Raw genomic sequence first — 27211 nt, forward strand, 5'->3', positions numbered from 1 at the left:
GACTGGAATTTTAATCACTCAGAGATTACTCTTGGGTCTGAAAGTAACTCAAGGACTTTTTATGATCTGAGAGTGGCTAAGGAAGTTAGAGGACATGGCTGAGATGGTCTGTGGGGAAAGAACACAGCGTCCCTCTGCTGGCACTTCTGTGATCTCAGCTCTCTCAATACAAGGGTACCCACAGGAAGTGCACTGAAAAAGAGCTAGTTTAGAATCGAGCTCTGCTAGTAAGGAGGGCACTTGTGATAAGCACTGGGTGTTGCATTAAGTGACGAATCACTAAATTCTACACCTGAAACTAACAACTAACTGGAATTTAAATAAAAACTTGGGAGAAAAAAAAAAGAATTGAGCTCTGCTTGTTCAGTGGAAATGGGATTTGGTCTGAATCTAGGGGGAGCCTTGGTTTCTGACATAGAGATGATCAACCGCCTTTTTTCCATGAAGGTTTTCCTTGCTCCCTGCAGATTGATTCTGATAATGCTACAGCATCAAACCAAAACTCTTGTTTCAGTGGCATTAATCAATATATCAAAATATTTGGAGGCATGAATCAGTAGTGAGACAGACCATCTTGGCAGTGAGTTTGCAAAGGAGGACTTGGCTAAAAACCTTGAAACCATCCTCGCACCCATAAAGAAGATATAAAAGGGTAAGAGTATAGTCTGGAAGAGGATGGAAGATTTCTTTAGAGACCTGCTGGTCTTCCAACCAAAGGTGGTTAGTATGAGAGGCTTGCTTCTAACCTCCACAGGATCCCCCAGAGTTTGCAGCTGAGGAGTTCCAATGGATTGCTGTCTTGACTCCCACCAGGAAATATGGAAAACATTGGTGACCTCCAGGTGTGGCAAATCCTCAGGGCTATTCTTTTTCTTGTGGAGCACTTTCAGAGGTTCCTCCTGCAATGCCCCTCCACCAGCACGACGCTCAACGTCAGCATCTAAGAGTACATCTAATAGTATAGCTCCTTTCCCCTCTGCTGAGGTCCCCTGAAAAAGGCCCATCAGGAGAATTCTTATCTAAGTGACCACCACGCGGGCTCCCCCACCCACAGCCCACCTGGCGCAGACACAACTCATTCATCATTGCCTTCCTCAAAACTGCAACTGATTCCAAAATCTAATGCCACCTATGGGACGGTAATTGCACCAGCCACCCACAAAGCTCTGAATTAAAAGCTTGGCTGTCAGCCATAAGTAACGACTCAAGAAAAGAATATTGGTACGTAGACTGTAAACAGACCAACATACACATTCTCTAAACTTCTGGCTTGCACTGGTGTAACCGCAGAATACTGCACCGTAAGTATATAATTATATTTTAATTCACGAATTCCCTGTTAGCAAACGGTTAAATCACCAATTTTTTATTAACGCAAATCCTACAAATCAAACTGTGGGATCACGTGGGGCTCCGGTCAAGCGCAGAACGGGGACCTTGACGGTCGGGAGACACACGCCGCGCAGCATCTCGCGCCTGCGCACGGAGACGTCCCACCACCGCCTCCACCACGACCACCTCCACGCCGCTCTCCGTCGCGCCAGCAGTGCGCATGCGTCACCCAGCAGGTGCTTGGCGTCCATCTTCTCCACGCCTGTCGCCCCCTTCACTCCTCCTGCTTCCTCGTGGGACCTGTTTCAAGATGGTAGGGGGTGGCTTCTGGAACAAACCCTGTTCGGGAGAGCCCGCCTGCCCGGAAGCGTGGCTTACCGCCTACCTGGGGGACTGGGCAGGGCTCCAGGGAGGCAGGGATCCTCTCAAGACCGAGGTCCCGCCCCCTTCGCAGCTCCAGCTCCAGGCAGGCGGGGTGGTGTTCTGCTTGAAGATTTGTTGTGAGGTTAAAGAAAGTACTGTAAGTTCCTGATACTTAAAGAGCACACACACCACAGTACCCACTACATCTCCATACTCAGTCACCGAGAGTTTTACCTATTTCTACATTTTTTTTAAGATTTTATTTATTTATTTGACAGAGATCAAAAGTAGGCAGAGAGGCAGGCAGAGAGAGGAGGAAGCAGGCTCCCCATTGAGCAGAGAGCCCGATTCAGCTCCATTCCAGGACCCGGGGGGTCATGACCCAAGCTGAAGGCAGAGGCTTTAACCCACTGAGCCACTCAGGCGCCCCTATTTCTACATTTTAGTTTCAAGCTCCTCTTTAGACCACACTCTTTACTATTCAAAAAACAAATTTTTTTTTAGTCTAAATGCACCAAGCACTGTGGCAGAAACGAAGTAATGGGTGAAGCAGACATAGTTTCAGCTTTCAAGATGTTTACAGTCTAGTTGGGAAGTGAATAATCATCCAAATATATACTTTAAACCTATGATAAGTGTTCTGAAGAAAAATTAAAAGTGCAGAATTTCAGAATTGTGCAACATCAGCATAATAAAAATAAATAAATAAAAAGTGCAGAATGCTATGAGATCTTATAAGAAAAGGCGGCTTGCCCAGCATAGTGGGGTGGAGGCAGCGAACAGTTCCCTGAAGAAGTGTCAAAGACAAGTAGGGATTCACTACGCGTGTGCTTGCCTGTTGGACTGGAGTGAGAGCGGAGAGGTGTGGACAAGACAAGGAAACTGCCTTTGGTAAGTCTTGCGACAGATGGGACAATGGGCTGGAGGACCTGAAGGACCAGCACATCTACAATGCAGAAACTGAGAGGGAGAAGCAGTAAGAGATGAAAATGAAGAGGCAGGCAGGAATCAAGTCATGGAGAGCTAGATATTTGGGTCTTTTTTTCCTACAACTAATTAAAGCCACTGAACGGTTTTAATCTCAATGTGGCATAAATGATGTACCTTAGTTAAGCAGAATATTCAACCACCCCAATCAGTGTAGATAAGATGGATCATATAGATATACAAACATGTTAAAAGCTAAGTTCTACTACATTCAAGGAAGATAGTATTATTACAATAGCCTGCTTCTCTACTTCTAATGGCTTCTTATGGTTCCTCTGAACAATAACTCCTAGCTTACTAAGTGCCAGTGTGTTGTTAAGTGCTTTGCATAAATTAAATGACTTAATAAAGCATCTTTATGTAGTGGGTACTATTTGGACATTGTGATAGAGAGTGCAACTTGTATAAGTTCTCGAAGCCGGTAAATGGTAGAATAAGACACGAAGCCAGATGTCTAATTATAAAACTAAAGTTATTCACTAACACACTGAATTAAAAAGCTAAAGCTACTGACTAAGCTTTGGGAACATCCAGCCTCACTTGACTTGAGTATTTCCACACTGCCTTGAACTTCCTCCCATCATGCCCAACTCATGAGATCAGACCTACCTGGTACATCAGTGTCCACCAACCCCATGCAACCACCACAGGCTACCTTTTGAGGGCCAGCCCTAGAACCAGAGCACTTTCCCCTGGTTGATCACACTGGTCCTGACTTATTCCCTCCTTACGAGCCTATGATTTTGATGCTCCAATCTTCTGGCAGCTAAACCTAACACCTTTAAAAAAATATTTGCTAGAAAAACACAAACTTACCTGAATACAAGCCAAAGAAAAAGAAGGCGGCAAATCTGTAGTCTTGTCCTAATAATAACTGCTTTATCATCCTGTTTTTGATTTCTATGTTAAAGCTTACCCTCTATTCCTAATCAAAAGCTATTGCGTTCCAAACTGTAGGTTTATAAGGTTATCAAAGTATCCACTAGATGTCAGCCTTGAGCTGCAATGGGCTTCACTGAGCTGGGCCAAGGAGTAAGCTGTTAAGGAGGGAGCATGAACTGGAAAACGTTTGGGGTTTTGGTGATTTCTTTTGCAGTGTAACTGTAGTTAGCTCTTTGTACCAACACCATAGTTTGATTTTTCGACAAGTATAACTAGATCAATACATTTGATCGTGTCACTTCTCTGCTCAACAAGGTCCAATGTGTCCCCTTCTCATTCAAAGTAAAAACCAAACTTTACCACAGCCTATGACACCCCACTCTTCCATTCCTGTCCTCACCAACTTCAGCCACACTGTTCCCTGAACCCACCTTATCAGGACACTGTAGCCACCTTCTCTAGAGAGGCCCTCCCAGACACCCTTTGTAAAATGGCACCCAGGCTGCACCACAACGCCCGTAATGCCCTAACCATCCCCCCCACCCCCGCCACAATCTGTCTTATTTTTCTTCGTAATACTTATCATCTAAATATTACATTTACTTATTGTCAGTCTCTCTCTGGAATGTTAACTCTCTGACAGCAGCAACTTTTGTCTTATTCACTGCTTTATTCCCAGAGCCTAGAATAGTACCAAGCTTGTAGGAGGTGCTCAGTTAAATACCATATAAATGAATTACCCTAATTCAAAGATACTCAGAAAAGATCTCACACTTCTAAGTCATTTGCTTTCATTCAGTAAATACTTATTAAATACCTAATATAAAGAAGGCATTCTAGTTCTAGTGAAGCAAAGTCTCTTGCCCATTAACATCTCAGAGATAATGCATGCATAACCTTTAAAAGGTTTAACTACATGACAATCATGACTGCCCACTGTGGAAAACTCTGGAACAACAAAAACATGACACATGCATTCATCTCTAGGCATATTTACAACCCTGCCTCCAAATAGAAAATTGTTCAATTCTTAAACCCTCCTTGAAAGATGTTTTTCTGCAGAGTAGGAGCCTTTCTTTGTGGGTAACCCAATTTCCGTCCCCCGCATTTGAAACCACTTATTTTGCTTTGTCCTCAATGACAATAAAAACTACCCAGTTATCTTTTTCCAGATTATTCAATATGCACTATTTAAAGGTGTTCCTGGCTTTGATCTTTAATTCGAAGCTGAGTTGTATTTTTGCCCAGAAGACTCCATTAAGTTTCATGAGTTCCATTTTCACTCCCACTCCTACACCTCATGCCCCTGGGAAAAAAACAATCATTGTCCTTTCTGGGGTGGGGGGGAGGCGGGGAGTGGTAGTCAAGAAAAATAATCCACCATATGCTTATAGTCTGGGTTGCATCAAATACTAGGAGTAAATTCAGGCTCCTCTGGACCCAAACCAATTATTTGGCCTCTTTCCAGCCCCTCTACCGTCACAGATGCAGTCATTCTAGAGGAAAAGTAGGAAGGAGATGCATAAGCTGATTATTACTGGAAGATGACAATTTTTTAAGAAATACATTTAAGTAAATCTTGAGTGATTTTACTCTCCAACACAGGTTTGCTGGTAATGCTGTTGCTGTTAAATGTGAGAAATACGTAGGAGTTTCAAGTAGAGAACATTTTGGTGCACTGTCCTGTGGACCTATGGCCTATTTGGATATTTCCTCCCCCTGCGGAAGACAATTTTGTCCTCTTTCTTTACAGTTGACAAGCACAGGAATGTTTCCCTCTGAAATCTTCTCCATTGCTTTGAACTATAGCCAAGTACATCCTAGGCATGATCCTGTTAATGTCTTTTCCTTGTGGAAATATTCCAAATAAATGGGGCCACTTGAAAGGTGCTAATACAATTAAAATGACAAACTCAGAGGCACCTGGGTGGCTCGGTGGGTTAAGCCTCTGCATTCGGCTCAGGGCATGATCTCAGGGTCTTGGGATTGGGCTCTCTGCTCAGCAGGGAGACTGCTTTCCCCTCTCTCTCTCTGCCTGTGATCTCTGTCAAATTAAATAAAATCTTTATTAAAAAATGACAAACTCATTTCGATGGATTTATCTTAAAACAACATATCGACATAACCAGTTTGTTGATAATTTAAAGCTTTTTTAGATAAAAGGCCTAATGAGGCCTAGTAAGTTATGAATATTAGCCCCGGAGATTTCAAGGAGAACTTGGATGCTTTACAACAGTACAAGGCAGGCAAACTTCAATCAAGAATACTACCTTAATGGACTCACAGCAAGAAAGTGAACTGAACCCCCCAGACTGTGGTGTTCCTTCTAGTTCGAAATTTAAACTTAGAACAGTATCTATTGTTTTTCTTCTTTTTAAGTGAACGGTATCAGGAAGGTTGAGAAACCCAGTAATGTTTGAGGACAGAGTTCCTGCTCTTAAAAAGGTAATGGTAGTCACAGACTCATCAGGAGAAAATTGTTCTTGAAATGAGAGCCTAAGAATCGTTCAGGAAATAGCTTAATTTAGAAGGTAGCCAACTTCTTTACCCACTCCCTTCCTCAAAGTCCAACTGCCCCAATTTTTTATGAAAATAAGTTCATTTATCTGTACTTTGTCTAACAACTGTATTTCTCCAGCCCTCCCCTCTGGGATATGACCTACCTGCCTGAAACCCTCACCTTGGTCCTACCAAAGAGATGAGCACCACAATTCATTATGTCCAAGCTAGACCTACAAGGAGTAGCAGCTACCTTTGTGGGGCTATTTAACTCTGCACTTTAGGCTTCAATAGCAGAAACCAGGCTGTGGCTTCAAATTGGACTTTAGGTTCTGGTGTGGTGGGTTTTCCAGTCCTAGAGTCCTGGTCTCTCCGCCTCTCATCTCCTTGCTACCTGCTCACCTGAGGGGAGGTCTTCTATCCCGCAGCTCCCTCTGGGTGAGCATGTGAGGCAGGCCTGTGGGCTTCACTACTAGCCGTTAAAATGAACTCTGCTTCCACTCCACAAACCTTGCTGCTCTCCCTACTGCCACCTTAGAGCAGGCAGGCAGAGAAATCTCCTGTCTTAGGTCCAAGACACATTGTCCAACAGAATTTACCAGATGCTCTACCTTTGAGAGATATACTGGACTTTTGCCCAGTCAGTAATAATGACACCTTGGTCTCCATTTTGCTGACAATCCTCATATGAACTCTTCTATCAGCCAGAACTTCGGAGAAAATAAAATGGGTTGCCTCAGACCCCATCTTCAAACCCCTAATACATTTATGATGCCATGACTCAGATCTAACACAACAGACACCAGGGAATTAGATTTGCAACCACAGTACCCACAATGAGATTGAACCGTGGCAGCTGATAGGAGTTAACTACATAAAACTAGGTAATTGGTCTTGGTCAGTGTACCAGGTTATAGCAGCTTTTACTACAATGTCAGCTGCTTTGACACTGTACTGTCAATCACAGCTCTAACTGGAATCTTCAGGGGCCAAACAACGGATATTAGAGAGAAAAAAAAAAGAAAGAAAGAAAGAAACAAAACACCTCCATTCTAAGTGTCAGGAGTTTTTCTTTAGACCATACAATGAGCAAGTAGAAATCTGGCCTTGGGCAAAGATAGAAATGGAAGAAGTTCTCACAGTAGTTTAAACCTAAAAGACAATACTGCTTCTCAAGGACTCTGGAGTCCGGGTAGATAGAACACACTTGCTAGAGCCAGGAAAGGACCACTTCGAATCAGGCTTTGCTTCAAACATTGGTGAGAACCATGATGGCGAGATTAGGCAAATCTCTAGTGTGGAAACTTATGGAGTATAGGCATGGCTCCCCTTTGGTATCAGGCTACACCAAGAGACCAGGAACCAAGGTTATCAGAGCAGAGAGTAAGAAGAGCATCAGGAGAATATGGTCTTAAAATCCCTGGACAGGGGGGCGTGTGGGTGGCCCAGAGGGTTAAGCCTCTGCCTTCAGGTCAGGTCATGCATGGTCTCAGGGTCCTGGGATCAAGTCCCACATCAGGCTCTCTGCTCAGCAGGGAGCTTGCACCACCACCCTCCCGCCTGCTTCCCTGTCTACTTGTGATCTGTGTGTGTGTGCGTCAAATAAATAAAATCTTTTTAAAAAAATCCCTGGACAGAATATCATATGTCCTATCCCAATGAATGACACAGCCACTTGCCCAAGTTCCAGTTATCATTTTCTCCCCATCACAACCCACACCCCAAGTTTATCCCATCCACACCTCTGCTAATGTTATAGGGCAGGTACTACTCTCACCTAGGAAAACACAAGGGCCCTAGTAATTGGTCTCTCTGCATCTGGTATGGTAATAAGAGATCCTTTTGTAAACATAAATCATGGCACTCCATGGCTTAAAACCCATCAATGGCTCTTCTATAGCCTTTGACTAAAACCCAAAACACCTTCACACAACCTCCATAGCTAAATCTTGTCTTTAATTCTGTTATTTAGTTGACTCTTCGTTAGTTTTCAAATAGCAAGTGAAGCATCATTTTCTCTAGCTTTGCCTGGCAGCCCCTAGCCCACTTGTTAGATGCTCTTCCTCTGTGGTCTCATCATCCTTCCTTAAATCTGAGGCTCCTATCACAATAGTGGGTTACCTAACTCCTCCACCAGGGGAAGAAGAACTTACATGCAGGAACCATGTCCTTCATGGTATTTAATGATAGCTAGCACGTGGGAGGCTCCCCCAAGTGCTGGTGACCCAAAGAGGAATAAAATACAGTTTCTGCCCTTAAGCAGCATAGTCTAGAAAGCAGTTAAACAAATAAACTGGAAGACAATATAAGTGCTATGACTGATGTATGTATGATCAGAATTCTATACAAAGCTCCTTCCATTTTTACAGTTCCATCATCTTACACACACCACAAGTCACGCTGCTGAATTTTTGCTTGACGGTCTCCCAGAAAACTGTAAGCCCAAGATAAGGGTTGAGAAAGTGCAAGGGAGGGGGAGACACAGACTATGTTCTATTCATCTTTGAATCCTCAGTGCCTCACATAAAAGCTGGCATATAAAGGCGCTATATATATTGAATATATGGAGTAATTAATCATACCCTTCCTGGGTCGGGGGGGGGGGTGACCAAAGAAAGCCAAAATGAGGAAAATTGACATTACCACAGAACTTGAACGTCCTCTCCCAGAATGAAAGGGAAACAAATGACAGGGGCAAAGGCATCAGGAGGCAGAGCAGTTGGGGGAAGGGAGGAGCTGGACAAGCACAGCTGGTTTTAGAAAGATGTGCAAAGTAAATTCAAAGCCTGAGTATATTCTACCCCTCCACTCCAACCTCTCCGGGATCCTTGGATGTCCTAAGCAACTCACAGTGAAGAGGTACTTATCCCAGGTCTCATTTACCTATGAAATACACTGAAGAATTCGGATCTGGTAAGGACAGGTATAAATCCTCACACATCACGTAACTCAGAAGTAGTGGGTCACCAGAATAATACACAAAATTCAGCCCTAAGACTTCTTCATTTTTCATTTACTACAGACCCAACAGGGTGCCCAATATTCAAACAGAATTGAAGATGAGACCATAGTCATTATTTCTCATAGTCTTGACTCCAATATGCCAGAACAATTTATCTTGGGAATGTAAACTGTCATTTTTTTAGTAGGGTTCAATAAAAGAAGCTATAGAAAACATGTCTCGGGGCGGAGGAGGGGGGGTGGGGAAGGCTCAGTAATTTGGGCCTGGAATGGAATTGTAGAACTAACAATGCTTCTGTGAAATATTTTATGTAATAGAACCTATGCTCTTTACCTGATAGAGTTGCAATGAACTTCAGGCTTTGTTCTAAACCAAACACTTCAATGTGGATAAAGGGCAAAGAATGAAGTCAAAATGAAAATACTGTATTTCAGTTTGTATTTTTAAATTTATGAAAACTTGCTGAAAGGAGACCACACACACATACTCCAACACATTCCCAGCAAGCTAGATTTTCATGCTCCTCTTATCGCTGTTTCACTCTTGGCCTGTTTTTTAATGAACGAGCCAGAACCAGGCCAGCGTACACTCTCAGAGGAAAGCCCCCAGACCTGCCATGTGTAGGAGACAAAGCCACACCACCAACGGTCCTTGCCGTTGATGTCTTCTGGATGTTACACGATTTTGCCCCATAAAAGGAAAAAAGCTAAATCCCGCTCATGTTTTGTTTTTTTTTTAAAGATTTCTTATTTATTTATTTGCCAGTGATAGAGGGAGAGAGAGCGAGCAAGCACAGGCAGACAGAGAGGCAGGCAGAGGCAGAGGGAGAAGCAGGCTCCCTGCCGAGCAAGGAGCCCGATGTGGGACTCGATCCCAGGACGCTGGGATCATGACCTGAGCTGAAGGCAGTTGCTTCACCAACTGAGCCACCCAGGCGTCCCCCCGCTCATGTTTTTATTGAATAAAGTGTTTAGAATCTAACATGTATGACTTCAAAAACACAGAAGAGTAAAAAAAAAACAGAAAATATGTGTTGTCTGAACTTCTGAACTAGGGAACATTGACGAGAATGTTCTTTGCATGAAATGGAGATGTGGGATTGTACAGCCTACAATGAATAGACATTCTTTACATCAAGAAAACGGGGTGAAGAGAGAAACCATTATGAATGTGGAATTGAGAAATGCCCTAAATAGAGTGGAAAATGTCAAGAGACAGAAGCAATATGGAGCGGAAAATCCTAGTACAGAGAAAGAAGTATAAGGTTTCAGTGAAACTCTGCTAACATTCAACTGTGTTTCTGGGATTGTACAAAGTCTACCAGGATAAAACGCTGACCAGGTTATAATGCTTTCCACATCAAAATTCAAATGTATCTCAATGGAAATACTCCATAACGTCAAGTCTGGTGTATAATAAGTCAGTAAGGCAAAATTTTACAAAAATTCCTTGAGAGTTATATTTGCAGTTATATTTTAGCCCAATTGATATTTATTCTGAATAGGGCCAGAAAAAAGAAAAGGCTTATAAACTTCTTATATTCTTCTTAACTTAGAAACATATCTATTATGAGAAGGGTTACTATATCAAATTCATGCCATGTTATCTGCATCCATTATTAGTAAAAATATTTACAAATAGGATACCAACATCAAACTTTTTAAAATTCAGATTTATTATGGCTTTCAGGAAATACGTGACGAGGCATCCAAGCTCTTTCTAAACTACATTTTTTAAATTGTTCTTTTCAAAGAATGTTGTAAACACTTTAGTGTTCAATATAAAAAGATGATTGAGATGCACAATTCATGATTTTATGTATTCATGCAGAGTGAAGAGGAAATGATGTTGAATCAAACTCCCAAACCCAAATATCTGGGTAACCAAGTCAAATACTTGAAAGCTGATTTGTGTGTGTCTGACTCTGTATCTGTGTATATTTGTTATCATTTTTAACTACTTTAGGAGCAACCCAAATTGATCTGAAAGCTGCCTGTCTAAACTCTTCAAATTCAACAATTCCATCATCTCTTCCCCATTATAAAACCAGAAGATTTAAACATACCAGAAGTGCAGAACCAGTAGGACCATTTCTCTCCTTAGCAATAATATCTACTTCCAGATTGGCTAGATCTAAAGCTAATGGTTAAGTGGAATCTGGCTTCCTCCCAAACCAGCTACGATGAATTCCTATGGTCCCTGTTTAAGACAGACAGGCCCTGAGGGGTTCACTCTGGAAAACAGAAACATGAGGTCATTTCCGAAACCCACTGCCATCAGGACAGACTTTAGAAAGTCCTCTTGAAGACACACAGTCATCATTTTATGCTTCATGCAGTTCAAAGATTGCTCTAGTCTTCTGTAGCTCTAAATCAAAAGAATATTAGAAAAGGAGTTTCCAGGAAACATTTTAAGACCCTACCGAAGGTTGGATTTTAGTCTTCAACAAAAAAGATGTCATCCAAACATTTATTTCATTCCTATTCTATGAAAAGTCTTCTGAAGACCAACTGTGGCTTCTGTCCAACTTAGGTCCTCAATGCTTGGTGCTTAAGTCTTTTTCAGAAGGTATAATTATTTCAATTCTGTTCCTGAGGAACGAGTGGGGTTTGTTTTCTCTGGAGGTGCTCCCTGTTCCCCCCAGAATGTGTAACATTTCCTTTGATCGTCACAACAGTCCTCTGAGACTGGAGAGACGAACCCTCTCCGTTTTACTGATGAGTTTATTAGCAGGTGACTTGCTAAATGGCGTGGTATAAGCAAAACTACAATGCCAGAACAAAACACTCGAGTCCAGCACTTCACAGTTTTTATGCAAAAGCATCAAAAAGAGGTGTGACTACTAATTGACTAATGAATCTATTTGAACATGTGGATGATATAATCCCCACACGGGTTATTCCCTTTTGAGCTTGGCCACAACACCCATCTAGACCAAAACTGAGAATTTACTTGCAAATGATGGCTACAACTTTGCCCTTCCTATGTTTTAGACACCAAATGCCTAACTGCCCTCACTAAGAAACTACTTTCCTCCTGGGCAAGAGAAAAGAACTTAAAAATCCACAGCTGCCATGAGAATGACTTAAAAGAGAAAGTTGATAGAATCGTATAAGCCCAGGGAAGAAAAAGGAATTCCCAAGGACGTTATAAGGAAATGTATAGAATACTTGTGTTATCTTTAAGATTTTAAACATCAGAAATGAAACCAGCCGTATCATTCATGTTTTCCTATGAACAAATGTAAATGACTATACTATGTCATCAACGTCAATGACTATACTATTTAAACTAGAACCTTGTGATTGAAGAGATGTATATTTATGTTTAGTTCCTCTTTATGATTATTGCTTTAAATCTAGCAAAAGAGATTCATCGTCCTCTACCTTCACTTGGGGTTTAAAAGTAACTTTCAAAGGCTCAGGGGTTGACATCTCCCCTCCTTCTCTGGGAGGATACGCCGCCCTGGCCTCCTCGCGGTCTGTTTCACTGAGCTCATCAGTGTAGAGCTCACTGATGGGGCCCAGAGACTCGCTTCTGGCAATGATGTCCACACCCATCTCCCTGACCTCCTCCGCGTCTTCCGCCACAGTTCGGTCTTTAGCTTTCCGAAGGCTACGCATCTTAAAAGCCTCCCTTGAGGGAGCTGCATTAGAAATGGATTTCTTAAACCTTTCCCCTGACTGTTTCAGCCTCTCTCCCGACTGCCTTAACCTTTCCCCCGACTGCCTTAGCCTTTCTCTCCTCTCCGGGGTCACTATTCTAGTTCTAATTCTGTTCACTTTCTTGTCAAAATTCTGCCGTGTCTTCTGCATGTTTTCTTTGGAAAATGCCTTTTTTATATTATCAATACGCTCCTTGCCTGACTTTCTAAGCCTGGCAGATCTGCTTTCTTCAACATAATATTCTTCATCTGAAGACAGATCTATCGGAGGGTCAAAGACATCCTCTTCGGTCTCTTGATTCTCAGTCAGGCTTCTGTCTTTAACAATAGACAGGGATGTCGGACAGCGAATCTCCTCCTGGACGAGAGAAAAAGAACGCACGTTAGGTATCAGTTCTTTCACCTTCTGGCCACGGCATGTCCATCTTCTCCACGGGCTGTGCACCCTCTGCCTGCTCCTTAACTGTTGGCTTTTCTCAGGGTTTCTCTCTCCTTGTCTCTTGTGGCTTCGTCTCCCCAGCTCAGCTGGAGCAACCTGATCCACTCCTCTGCTTGCAGAACCAATGGTAAGCACCCGCACAAATATTTTATCTTCACCTCTCCCCTCTCCTAAGATGACAAACAATTCTAAATGACAGAGAGATGTTACCTGGATGTAACAGACACACGTCAAACTTAACATTAACATACCAGGGGCCCCTGGGGCCGGGTACGCGTCTGTCTCTTGATTTCAGCTCAGATCTTTTTTTTTTTAATATGTTATTTATTTATTTATTTATTTGAGAGAGCAAGAGCGAGAGAGAGAACTAGAAAGCACAAGCAGGGGTAGGGGCAGAGGGACAGGAAGAAGCAATCTCACTGCTGAGCAGGCAGCCAGATTCAGGGCTCAATCCCAGGACTCCAGGATCATGACCTGAGCCAAAGGCAGATGCTTAACCAACCAAACCATTCAGGGGCCCCTCAAGATCTGAGCTCAGGGTCCTGAGTTCAAGCCCCACACAGGCTCCATGCCAGACATGAAGCTTACTTAAATAAATAAATAAATAAAATCTATAAAGCTTAACATCCAAAAATTAAGGTCTACACAGCATCTTCTCCATACCTACTTCTTTTCCTGGGTCTCCCAACACCAACACCCCCTCTAGGTATGACCCAAATAGAAATCTCGGAATTTCAACCCAAGTATTTATTTCCTCTCCTTCTCATCCCATATCCAACAGGTCACCAAGCACCGTTAATAACACTGCTTAATAACCCCCGCCCCCTCCTCTTTCCTCCTTGTCTCTACCAATGTCTTAATTCAGGTCTCTGTCATCTCAAGCCTGAACTTATACAATAATACGTCTACCTCCAAAGCATAACCTAAGTATTTCCTGGGAAAATTTTCTAAAGCATAGCTCTGATCACATCCTTTCTCTACTCAAAACTTCTGGGAACTCATCAATACTCACAGGACAGAAGTCAGTTCTTTAATATGATTCGAAGGCTCTTCAGTTTGAGCTAAACCTAGTTTCCAGTCCAGCAACATACAACCACTTTCTGCTCCTCAAACAGAGTGTTTTCATCTCTCCATGCCTTTGTATACTTTTATTACTTTTTTTTTTTTTTGCTTATTTTAATGCCTTTCATCCCTTTTCAGCTCTGTCAACAAAATCTTCAAGAATCAATTCAAATGTCCCCAATTTCCCCTCAAGAAGCTAATTCTTTTTTCAGTTTATACCAGAATGACATGTACACACCTCTACTTACAAAACTTAATCACTGTTTGAATTGAACTGGAACTCCACTCATTTGTCTACTGAGGCCTTCAACTAAATAATAGGTTTGATGAAAGCAGAAATGTGTCCTGTGTTTTACACCCAGTATCAGAAAGCCCTGTACATAGTGGTTATACTCAATAAATGGCTCTTCAATCAAATAGGGCATACACCTTTGTTTAACAGTTTCTAAGCACCTACCATGCACCAGTCAATGTTCTAGGAACTGAGAACCTCCTAGGAAGAAAACAGAGTAAAAGAGCTTATATTCTTGTAGAGAGAGATATAAACAAGTTAAATATGTAATCTGTTGGATGGTGATAAATGCTAAAGTGAAAAATAAAGTAGGGAAGGGGACTATACAGTGGTAAGTAAGATGATTAGAAAGTCCTCACTGATAAGATGACATCCTAGCCTAGACCAGAAGGTAATGCACACATCTGGGAGGAAAACCAAAATGGCAAGGAAGGCAGTAGTATGGTGGGAGCAGGGAGATCAAGGGGCAACAAGAGGAGGAAAGAGAGGTAGTGGGAAGGCCAGCTCATGTAGAGTTCTGTCTCCAATAATAAAGACCATGGCTCTTATTCTGAGTTTGATAGGAAGCCCTTTAATTTTAAGGATTTTATTTATTTGAGAAGGAGAGCGAGCGAGCGTGCATGAGCGGGGGGAAGGGAAGGAGAAACAGACTTCCCGAAGAGCAGGGAGCCCAATGCGGGGCTCGATCCCAGGACCCTGGTATCATGACCTGAACTGAAGGCAGACGCTGAACTGACCGAGCCACCCAGGCACCCCTTCCACATTTTTATCATGAAAATTATTTTCACTAAACTGACACGCCTGAGAGGAAGCCCTCTTAAAAGTTTTGAGAATAGTGACATGATTTGACCCATGCTATGAAAGGATGGCTCTGTTGAAAACAGGTCCTAGCAGGTGAGATAAGAAGTAAGGAGGGCAGTTGGAGACCAGTGAGGTAAGTCAGGTGAGAGATGCATGAGGACGCTGGCAGAGGCCGTGGCGAGCAGCCTTACTCTGGATCTCCTGAGAAGGTAGGCGCTAACAGGACTTACTGCTAGATTTGGATGTGGAGTGTCAGCACCAAGGACGATTTTCAAGTCCATGGCCTGAGCAGCAGAAGGATAGATCTCCCATTAACTGACATAGGGAAGAAAGCAGGAGGAAGACACTGGAGGGTAAGGTTGGGATCTGAGATGTCAGGTAGGCAGCTGCGCTTGCAAGCCTGGAACTCAGGAAAGAGGTCTGGACTAGAGATATAAATCTAGGAATCATTAATGTCAAGAACTAACAATCATGAAATGAGATGAATGAGACTCCTAAGAGACTGAGTGAATGGGTCAACACTCAATGCTACCCAAACTTCTTGGGGCCAGAACATTTCCGATTTGGGGAAAACAACATATTACATTACATTCCCAGTCAGACCTTCAGAAGAAACAATTCTGGGATATGAATGTGAATATTCACTCTAAGGTGGAATAAAGAGTATGAACAGACTTGTGCTATTTCTGATCAGTTTTGCCACCAAATGAGTTCAGGTCAATCCTAGGTCTTGCTACCCGGTACATTATGAAAACTTTTTTAGAAATTTCTGGATTTTGGTATTTGGACAGATAAATGGATTTCCAATGTGTAGATAAAAAGGAAGAGATGAGAAAGAACCAGAAAGGAGAGAATATCAGCCAGTGAGGCAGGAGGAAATCCAAAAAAGCAGCACCCCTGAAGGCAAAGGAAAAGAAGTTTCAAGAAGAGAGGGAGGAACCAACTATGTCAGATGTGCCAACGGATAAGGATGAGAATTTGATTTGGGAACATGGCAGACACTGGGGACCCTTGAGAACCAGCCCAGAAACACAGCTGCTAAAGAAACCCAAATACTGAGGGATTATTTATAAAACTAAACAGGCAAACTTTAAGGATTATGAGATTTAAGGGAACCCATGAGTTGAAATTTCTAAAAGAAACTATGCTCCTATTTGAGATTCAGATTAAATCTACTCAATCAAAAAAATAATAATAATATATAAGAAATAGGCTTATTCCAAAACCCATCAGCCTGACAGTCAAGAAGGTCCTTGGAACCTTACTGCTTTGGATACTTGCTTAAAATTAAATTCTTTGGCTACAGGATTGGAGAGTCTAGCAGCTTAAAAAAGAAGAAAAGACAGGTGGGCGTCTCATAACTCTCTGATGAATCAGTGAGAAGCAGCAAAATTATTCCTCTCCTTTCCTGACACCTGCTATAGGGAGTAGCTTCAGCAACAACAAGTGGGTTGGTATAGCCTGAGAAAATATAATTAGAATAGGAAGGAGCCAAAAAATAATTATTGCTTGGTAGGGGGAAAACCCTCACAATCTTGCTATGAAGGAATCAAACATAGCTTAACTCAGGAATCATATTCCATTCTTTTGAATTGCACTGATTATATAACGTCACCCTTAAAAACAAAACAAAAGTAGTCAGAGAAAGTACTTGTGACATGGATCTATTTGTTGCAATTCCTACTGAGTCAGAGATACCATGAATTAATGATGAATATACTGTAATAATAATTGAAGATTATGGGGTTGAGTTACAGTTGATTTCCAAATATTCTATCTCTTCTTTTTAAGATTTTATTTATTTGACAGAGAGAGAGCACAAGTGAAGAGGGAGGGAGGGAGAAGCGGGAAGCAGACTACCGGCCGAGCAGGGAGCCCGACCTGGGGCTTGATCCCAGGACCCCAAGATCATGACCTGAGCCAAAGGCAGACACTGAATCAACTGAGCCACCCACGCACCCCTTTATATCTTTTATGTAAAAGTGCAGGTAAAACGACTTTTGTAAAACAAAGCGAGTACTATGGTTAGGGTAAAGTAGCTTTGACTGAGTACCAAAGTAACCCAGCTAGGGGACTTTTGAATACAGAAGTCCAGGGCCCATCATTAGGGAACGGCCGAACATCTCATTTGGTAACCACAGGTATGTGGTTTGTAAGCAAAATTGCTAGAAGAGATGGTGTGACTGAGGCCTGCATGGGAAGGTCATCAAGGTGATAGTATGTTCAAAGAGAAATCATAACTGTATGAAAAAGAGCAGATAATTTTTTTAACACCCATGTCCAGGATTAGGCGAAAGTTCCTGTGGAAGATAAAATGCCCAGAAAGACTGTCCCCAAAAGTTGTATCCAGGGAAAACCTTTTGGGGAAAAACCCAAATGGAAATGGAAGTATACGACAGCTGAATTACTCCAGCTTCAAGTTAATTTTAGTAGGACAGGTGATCTCAGTATAACCACTTATACATATCATCTATGAGAATGAAGTATAAGAACTAATTTTAACTAAGTACAACCATGTGCATACTGTATAGAGTTCTAACAGATAATGAATCATCAAATCCATTGTTATTTGCCTTTGTCTTTTCTCTACAAGCTCTATAAAAGCGGCTGCTTACTGACAAACTCCGGCTTCCTCTGAGCAACCTAATTTCATAGAACCTTCACAGCACTGTATCTTACAAGGGACGAGATCTGACTTAAATTAGCGCCTCTCGGTAGCTTCTCCATACTATCTACTTGTTCAACTAATTATAGAAACTCAAACAGAAAAATAGCAAGTTTCAGGGAATAAAGAGGTGAATATAGAAAATAATCTTAACTATTAAAAAAAAAAACATAAAAATTGTGTCAATAGACAAGAATCAATTTGAACTTTTCAGAAACTTCTTTCCTCAAGCCTTTGTATATCTTGATTGGTACCTGGTCTGCTCTTTGCACAAATGTTCTCAGGAGAAATGCTAGATACCAAGAATGTTTCCTGGCATGCCCCTTGCAAGTGAAGGGTACAACATAACCCATTCCTGCTAATGCCCTTGGGAGGTGAACTGAAGAATGGATCCTACATTCTCTAATATCAAATCTAGATCCCCATTACATATACTAACTACATATACTAACAATGGCACTGGCTTCTTTTTCTTAAATAAAACAGGTTCTTAAAAACCGATTCCATATAGGGGAAGGGAGGGAAAAATGAAACAAGATGAAATCAGAGAGGGAGACAAACCGTAAGAGACTCTTAATCTCAGGAAACAAACTGAGCGTTGCTGGGGGGTGGGGGAGGAGGAGTGGGGTGGCTGAGTGATGGACATTAGAGAGGGTATGTGTTATGGTGAGTGTTGTAAATTGTGTAAAACTGATGATTCACAGACCTGTACCCCTGAAGCAAATAATACATTACACGTTAATTAAAAAACAAAAACAAAAACCCACAAACAGATCCCAAATACTACTCTGCCATTCCTATGTAACTTCATCATCAACAGAGCATGACGGAGACCTAACGTGTAGACAATGCTGTGGGGATTTGTGGCCAACATCCCTCATGTCTTACAAGTATCTGCCTACATAATCCAACTGTGTTCTTACTTCGTTTTTACTCTTTGAAGGTTTTTTCCTCTGCACAGGGATATCCATCCGTTTTAAAAATACACTGTGGTAACACTCTGTGTTTGTGTGTGTGTATACCAAAACTTCCCCCCGGAAATGTTGTACTAGTTAATACTCAGTTACTACTTCCACCAGAATATGAAAGTGCGTGGCTTTTTTAACCCTTAGAACTCTGAGTATATGTTTTAAAACCTGAAAATACTTAAATAGACATAAGTGGAATTCTGATCTTTTATCTTTTGTGAAGAGTCTGATAATGACTTTCCCATTTTTCTTTCACAGGAGGAGAGTTCAACTTTTTCCTTTTGATTTGTAAGAGTTTTAAAATATATTCAGATACTATGCATTTTGCCATGGATGTGTTCCTACTTCAAAAACTATGAATGCCAAATGCAGCGTAATATGCTAACATAGCACAATGCACAATGTCACACTAAACTACATCAAAAAAGTGGAATCAAAAGACTTTGTAATCAATGAGAAGCTATTACTTATATGACTCCAATATCTGTAAAACTGTAACAACCATAAAAACAATGGCCTGATTATTTGTTGAGTTTTTCTTATTATCATTGTAATCTACATATTATCACATGTAAAAATTCCAAAAGAAAAATAATATTCCGAAAAGTTTACATTTTACTGTTTAGGGCTTTTCAGGCTCTCTGTAATAAAGGGGAAAACCACATTGTGGGACTACAGGTCCTCAGTTTCTTTTTTTAATACAACAAAGAGGTGTTTTAAACCCGAGTCCTCTTAGATCTCTTCTAAAACCAACATTCTCAGTCTCCAAAAGGGCATCGTGCTGATACGGCTAATATGCTCAAAGAGCCTTCCCAATATTAAGTTTCAAAGGCAAGAAATAGCCTCAGCTATGATCCACAGTTCCTGTTACACAAAATGGTTGAGAAACTCCAAGTACTGATAGCATAGCACATTAGTCAACACAGACATGGCTTTATCCTGGGATTCTCCCTGAGACAGAGCTCCACTCCATGAATACAGACAACAGTTAGAGATGGGGTGCTGGAAACTTCTCATATGACTGGTTGGCAATTCAAGGATGTTAACATTTTGCAGTAATCAAGCCAAACGCAGGTGCCAAGCTTACCTGGAATATTACCACACGGAATTTATTTTTCTTCATTATTTCCTCTTGCTTGGATTCAACTTTTTTCACGTGAACTTGTTGCCTCTCCACCCGGGCCTTCACGTCTTTAATGTGAGCACTGACTTTTCGAGTTTTCTCAAACAACTTGTTAATGACATAGCCTGTATTGCTGTGGGACTGTGACAGCTTCAGCAGGTCAATCTGGACAGACTTTATGGCATTTTCCATCTCTCTGTGTCTCTCCTCTAGTCTCTTCTGGCTTGCCTGCACACTGTCCACAATGGTGGCTACTTTGTCCAGCACGGTCACAATGGTGAGAGCAGCGTCTTGGTCTTCATCTTCTGTGACACTTGAGAGGCGATTCTGGTGGATTTTATCGGCATTTGAAGACGACCCATTATGTTCCATTTTAGTTATTTCTCAGTGAAAGATGTCCCACCACAATCAGTTCTGGCACTAAGAGTAAAAAGTTAGCTCGATAACAGGCAACAGGGTTGTTTAAAGGGTTGGAAACCCCACCCCTGGAGACTGGTCAAGTATTTATAACTACAAATACCCACACATGACTGTTCTGCAACATGAACCCTTGCAGAGCACTGGGTACTGTTCCAAACATGCTTGGTGACTGACTAATGGACTCAAATAAGTCTGTGTGCAGACAAGAGGAAAGCATTAAAAAAAAAAAAAAAAAAAAAGTTCCCAAAGCTGCCATGTTACTAATATTAAGCCTAAAAGCCAAATGACCAAAAAAGCAAATGCTGCATGTTGGGGGAAGCTTCTGCCTTTAGATAATTTCGAACAGTATTTGTAAAAGCAAAGGGGAATTTTGAACTGAACTCTTTTTCTACTTACTTCACATACTAAATGTACTGATTTATCAGTAACAAGAATGTGGTAAATAAACACACCAAACAGAGGCCATATAGTGAAAACATTATATTATAACATGCTTTTCCAAACCAAATATTAAAATTAATATTTAATTTTGAACATATTCTTAAATTCTACATGCATATACCTAAACTACATGTTAAACAGCTGAATACATTCTACTCACACTTCAGATCTTTAAACACCAACAATCTATTAATATAGCTATTACTACAGGACAAATTTGGATAGAGGTCTTAGATAATTTTTAAGCTCACCTTAAGAGCACCAATCATTAACAATCATTTTTGCATTTTATTCACAAACACGGATACAATTTGTTTATTCATGTTAAAACAAATATTTTCTTAAAAATGAACGTGTATTAAAGTAGTTTAACTGATAGAGGAGGCTTTATTCCAATCTGTTTGTTAAACAGACACTTTTCACAGTATCTAAATCTACTTTCCAGTGATTCTTTCCATCTTTGCTACCAGATACTTTTCCAAATTATCAGAATTATTTTTTTTCAAAGAGAGGAATAATTAAATTCCAATCCATACCGCTTATAAATATTTTACAACTAACACACACAACTTTACAGTTCATGCGATAGGCAGTGTCTAAAAAATCAGTTACTAAATCTCAAAAACATTTAAATGTCTATTTAAACACAGTGTCTTCTAGATTCTTTGTCTTTTTTTTTGTAAGAAAAGTAATCTGTAAACATCTTTACCTTTAGTTCATGCTTGGTCATTTGTTGTGGTCATTGTGGAATAAGTGGGTATGACTTTATAACCATTTGTGAAGTGGTCCATCTTTGCAAAAATATTACATTCCATGGGTAAAGAACAAGTCTTAGAATTATCATGTGGTATAAATTTGTGAACTCAATTTCTGTATTTAAAAACATAAAACAAAGACTACTAAACAGTCCAAAACTGTTGTAGCTGAATATTCTAAATACAAGCCAACAGTACTACACTAAAAATGTCCAAAAATAAGGCCTCTGAAATAAATATTTCCATTCTTTAAAAAAAGACATAATAAATGTACATCACATGGTTAGTGTACATATAAAAGTCATCAGTTTAAACCATTCTGGATGACGTATCTGAAGTAAAATGACCTAGGTTTTGCTTCTGTCGCCGTCCTCTGTTGTTTTTAGGGCATTTTCTGTTGATTTAAAAAAAAAAAAAAAAAAAAGATCATTTTGTTTAAGGTATTTCAAATGTTTCCAAATTAATACACGTTTCACACACAAAGCCATACTGGGAATAAAGGATGCTGTTTGATGTAAGACAGGCTGAGAACCAACCTGTCAGCCTGCTGTCTTCCCTACACAACTGGGAGGGGAGAGGGTTAGGTAGAGGACACAGGTGCGAGCACAAGCAAAGCTCACTCCTGGGTCTCCACTGCTGCGTATGTCTCTGAGAGGAATCCCCACCCTTCTTCTGACCTGGCAACTCCCTAGCCACGGTGACTGATAACACATAAACCTTGAACACAAGAAAGGATCCTGGCCTATGGACTTCTGTGGAGCACTGGGATACCCCCAAAGTGACAAGAACAGCCTGGATGAAGGAGTAATTAGGGAAAAGTGTGCATGCACAAACAGGAAATGCTTAGTGATTTTAGACAATGACTCAAAAGAAGTTGTTCCACAGCCTGCTTGGGCAAACCACAGAACCTGGGGACAAGGACAGTCCTTGACGCTCCTCTCAGTTTACCATACCTGCCTCACTGTGTGGCACCTGCTCTTGGGCCTGCCCACTGGAATGCAAACATGCAAGCTTGTACACTGCACCAAGTGCTGTGGCACACAATGTGGAATGAACGCACTGGGATGAATCCCGGTAATGTGAAGCTTGGACTCTGCTAAAAACTAGCTGTGCAACACCCTTTTCCTATATGTGAAATATTAAAAGTTGGGACCAACCTCCCATATCTCTCTGCCAGCTAGGAATTTATAATCTAATGGCAAGAAAGTCATGTGACAAGGAGTACTCCAGAAGTTCCACGTTTTTAATTCAGTTTCAAAGAGCACTGCTTTGCCTTAACTTAAGTCTTGATGGTAACACTTCCATTTCATATACTATATTTCATAAATTTTATCTCACTAATCCTCCTAAAAACACTTTGAGGGAGACCGTGATGGAATCCTCTCCATTTCATGGTGGAGAGGCCAAGCAAACCTCTTTAACTGTCACCAACTCACCATGATGTTGGAAGACTTCCAACTCCCTGGGGCCATGGTTTTGTCATCTATGAAATAAAGGGATTTGGCTAGGAGAATGTTTGAGGTCCCTGCTATTTTATCATTCTAAGAGTCTAAAAATATGAAAGAAGATTCCAAGCGTAAAAGAAGAAAGTTTTACTCATGCAGTCTTCATAAGTGAGTCAGTGGGAATATCCTTTTAAAGGGAGATTCCTCTCATGTAACAGCCACCACAGGGTAAATGAACAGCTGTCCCATAATGGACTGTGTGGGAGAGGAACTCCTTAAAAATTCAGTGGAGCTAAGTCTAAGTACATAATTATAATATTTTAAATTCATGAAGCAAAACATTTGAGGGGGGGAAATACCACAATAAGAAGACAGGCCTCAAGGAAAGATACATGATAAATTCAGTGAGATGACCCTTCAGTCGCAGAGACAGTGGGCAGTGAAGACAGTGTAACAAGGTTGCAAAAACACTGTGATGTTGAAAGTGTCTGGGAAGGCAGCAAATGGGATTGGGATATCAGCTAGAAGGCACGGACTTTAAGACATTCTGTCAGGTCATTTTAACTTATTAGAAATAGAATTTATAAGATTATAGCACATGGAGAACAGAAGCAAAGAGCAGGATAAAAGGCTGAATTAGGATTGGTAAAAGGGCTTAACTATCTCCGTGATCTTGAGTAAGGTTCTTTCCCCATCCAGGCCCTCCAATTTCCTGACTTCTCTATAATGGAAGGGGTTGGCTCAAAGTTGTTTCCTGCTGACTCAGAACCTCCTTTGATCTTCTTAAAGATGATACTATCAACAGGCCTCAAAAGCTTCCCTCATCTATATCTTCTTTCTTTCTTTCACCCTCCATATAATTTATTACTCCATTCCTGCTTTCCTCAAATAGTGTCCTATATGGCTCTCCTGGCCTCACATCTTCCCTCCTCCAGGGAAATTTTGCAGATGACACCCAGATCAATGCTCTGAAAAAATGATTCAAAACAAGTCGTCCCCCCAACTCTGTTCAAAAATCAAGTCTGAACCTTGCTCCCATGCAGTGGTCATACTTGGCAAATATATTTCCTGAGAGTGACTCAAAATGGACCCTCCTCTGCATGGTTCAGTGGAAAAAGAAATGGTCTGGAAATCAAGCAGCAATGAATCCAAATCCAGGTACTTCCATTACTAGCTGGATGACCACAGGCAAATGACCTAATCTAAGCCTATATTAAATGGCCACAGGCAGCCCTGATGTTACACAGGTTTCTTCTATTTGCCCTTTCTGCTGTCTTTTTTTTTTTTTAATCATTACGTCCCTATTTTAATCTACTGCCATTTTATACCCAGTAGTCTTGTCTAAAGGCAGATCATCTGTTCTGTGGAATAGAGCTCACTGACTTCAGCACCTAAATTTTAAGAAAAGTACCTGTTACTCAGAGAACACCTTTTTGTATAATTTCTAGATTTATCGTTTCAGCTCCAGATGGCTGAGGGTACTGAAGGTCTGGCTTCTATCCAGATCTAGGACAGAAGAGCCATAAACTCATTATGGCCTGCCAATATCTGTACTTGATATGCTCCGATCCTCGCCCAAAAAAATGCAGAAAAGTACAGAGATGGTGTTAATATGACTTCTGAACCAAACTGTAAAGGAGGTAGGAAGAGCCATGAAAGATGAAAAGACATGACACTGGGAAGCAGAAAGACAATATGAACAGGCTTTAGTTGGACTTTTCTGGAGCCCAGTTCATTTCTGACTTACACATTTCCACTCAGTTTGGAAAACACCCATTTTATGCCTACTGTATCCAAATACATCTTTTAATTTGGAGTTCTGTTATGATAAATGCCAATGGTTTTAATTATGATGGAGAATTTTACAGATGACTTATTACTGTATTTCAGAAAATGAAGTAATGTTAAGACATAATAAGAAAAAGTTTTCTTTAATCTCTGGCTTCATCCTTTCTTACTACATTTACTACAGATAAAAGTATATTCTTAGGGCATAAAAAAACACCTCCTGGTTCCCCAGAGCTTTAAAAATCTTGGCGTGGTCCTTCTGCTACTACCATCGTCATCCCTGAGTACAGCTCTAAGATCCCTAAATTCCTCTATGCTACTGAATCTTCTCATTCTCCCTCTGCCTACAGCCCAGCTATACCTGGAACCCTGAGAATGAGTTCTTGCACATATTCTAAAGAAGCAAGATAAGGAGTGGTTAGACCTACATAGAAACCTTAGACAACTGACCCTAGGATTTTCTTCCTAACAGACTGGAGGACCTAGAGCGCCTATCATTTTGAGTGTGCTTCAAGCTTCTTCTTTAATTTAACAGCTACCCACTTCTAATTAAAGGTTGGTATTTCTTAGGTCATTACCTACCTTGTTATGCACATGACAATCGCTACAATAATGGCAATCTGTACAGCTCCAATAATGGCTGCAATAAGAACATGAGTGAGCTTTTGCCTACTTGGCACAACATAGAGAATACTAAAGTCCGTCTTTTCACAGTGCTGTCCAGTGTAACCAGATTCACATCTGAAAGGGGGGGGAGGGGAGAAAGATTCCTATGAGAATTGCAAATTTCAATAATCCTAGGTTTTAAAATTAAAAACAAATAAAAGAATGATAAATTTATCCTGAAAAACCACTGCCATTTGCGTATTTCTTTAAACTCTATTCAATCTGTCTATTTCACATAGTGCTTCTTTTATCCATCATTACAGCACATTAATTTTAAAGTCACTGAATGGTCTTTATTATCGTCATTTAAAAAATAGTACTTAGCAGTACATTCAGTAGCTATAATATAGCTAACCTCTATTCCTCACTCTAAGACACGTCAGTCATCTTCCATTTTTCACAATCATGAATGAGGTATGGCAAACATTTGTTGAGTGTGTGCGTTTCTATATTTAGTGTTATTCCTTAGGCTAGGAACTTGGAAATGGGATGGCTGAATAAATAGGTATAAACATTTACAGTTCTCTGAACATAGCACCAAATTATATTCAACACACGTTCAGCATACATTAAATATACATTAAATATAATCATTTAAGATGTAAGGGGAAAGAAAAATAGATTATTAATGACAGAAACAGAACCAAGTAGGTGCTAATCTTAGAAATTATCTGAATTCCAAGTAAAAGTAAATAAAAAGGCAACAACATCAGCTGATGATAATAATTTGACAGGGGGAAACATTTAAGATATTTAACAGAAATTTCACATGTTTTAGCTGACAGAAGTGTTAATGTATAAATTAGCCAGCCTTCAGTCAGACCTGATTAATAAAACCTCTGAAATGCAAGGGTAGCGTAGTTATTTACATACCACACTTCATTTAAAAAAAAAAAAAAAAAAAGATTTTTTTTTTTAATAGAGCACACATAAAGAAACCTGGGAGTAGGAAAATAAGAAGCCAGGGGTGATGTGAGTCCTCTAATCCCCATGCCTGAGGTTCATATACAGTTGCCAGAAAGTTTCACATTGAGTTCTAAGTTTACCAGCGGACAAAAAAAAAAAAAAAAAAAAAGAAAAAAGAAAGAAAAAGTAGTAAGATAGATTTACAGACCACGGAATGTAATTGAGATCCCAGAAATATAGCCATACATCTATGGTCAACTGATTTTTTTTTTTAAGATTTTATTTTTTTATTTGACAGAGAAAGTGAGAGTGTACAAACAGGCACAGCAGTAAAGGGCGAGGGAGAAGCAGGCTCCCCACTGAGCAGGGAGCCTGATGCGGGGCTCGATCCCAGGACCCTGGGATCAGGACCTGAGCCAAAGGCAGATGCTTAACGACTGAGGCACCCAGGCGCCCCCGGTCAACTGACTTTTAACAAGGGTGTGAAGACCACTCAAGGAGAAAAAATAATCTCGTCAACAAAAGCCGCTAGGACAACTGGACATCCACATGTGAAAGAATGAAGCTGGGCCTTTTCTTCACAACATACACTAAAAAATAATTCAAAATGGATCATAGACCTAAATATAAGAGCTATAACTATAAAACTCTTAGGGAAAAAAGAAATAAATCCTCATGACCTGGATTAGGCAGTGATTTCTTAGATAGGATACCAAAAGCACAAGCAACAAAACAGTTTAACTGCACTAAA

The 27211-nt window shown here is 40.7% G+C and overlaps 2 protein-coding genes across 4 annotated transcripts in view; both read right to left on the reverse strand.

Moving 5' to 3' along the window:
* Positions 1–11817: 11817 nt before the first annotated feature.
* CAVIN4 (caveolae associated protein 4) lies at positions 11818–21697 on the reverse strand. The gene is made up of 3 exons (XM_032306968.1): positions 21610–21697; positions 20004–20459; positions 11818–13047 (listed from the first exon to the last, which is right to left on the reverse strand). Exons 2-3 carry the CDS (start codon positions 20409–20411, stop codon positions 12370–12372), a joined length of 1086 nt encoding a protein of 361 aa, XP_032162859.1. The 5' UTR covers positions 20412–20459; positions 21610–21697; the 3' UTR covers positions 11818–12369.
* Positions 20925–27211, reverse strand: part of TMEFF1 (transmembrane protein with EGF like and two follistatin like domains 1) — an 86652-nt gene continuing 80365 nt past the window's right edge. For 2 of the 3 annotated variants that reach the window (XM_032306965.1, XM_032306967.1), the window contains exons 9-10: positions 25471–25629; positions 20925–22049 (exon numbers count right to left, since the gene is read on the reverse strand). In XM_032306965.1, the coding sequence (XP_032162856.1) occupies positions 21965–22049; positions 25471–25629 (244 nt within the window). In that variant the 3' untranslated portion in view covers positions 20925–21964. Of the gene's footprint in view, positions 22050–23119; positions 23139–25470; positions 25630–27211 lie in introns of those variants that run through there. The other variant, XM_032306966.1, reaches the window with a different exon arrangement.

Source organism: Mustela erminea, chromosome 12 (genome assembly GCF_009829155.1).
Source record: "Mustela erminea isolate mMusErm1 chromosome 12, mMusErm1.Pri, whole genome shotgun sequence".
Classification (NCBI taxonomy): domain Eukaryota; kingdom Metazoa; phylum Chordata; class Mammalia; order Carnivora; family Mustelidae; genus Mustela; species Mustela erminea.

What these genes read in the sequence shown, in the direction of transcription:
- CAVIN4 (XM_032306968.1), bottom strand. Translation starts at nt 20,411, where the DNA reads ATGGAACATAATGGGTCGTCTTCAAATGCCGATAAAATCCACCAGAAT. An exon ending in TCCGTGTGGTAATATTCCAG is followed by an intron (nt 13,048 to 20,003) that starts GTAAGCTTGGCA and finishes TCTCTCGTCCAG; the next exon opens with GAGGAGATTCGCTGTCCGAC.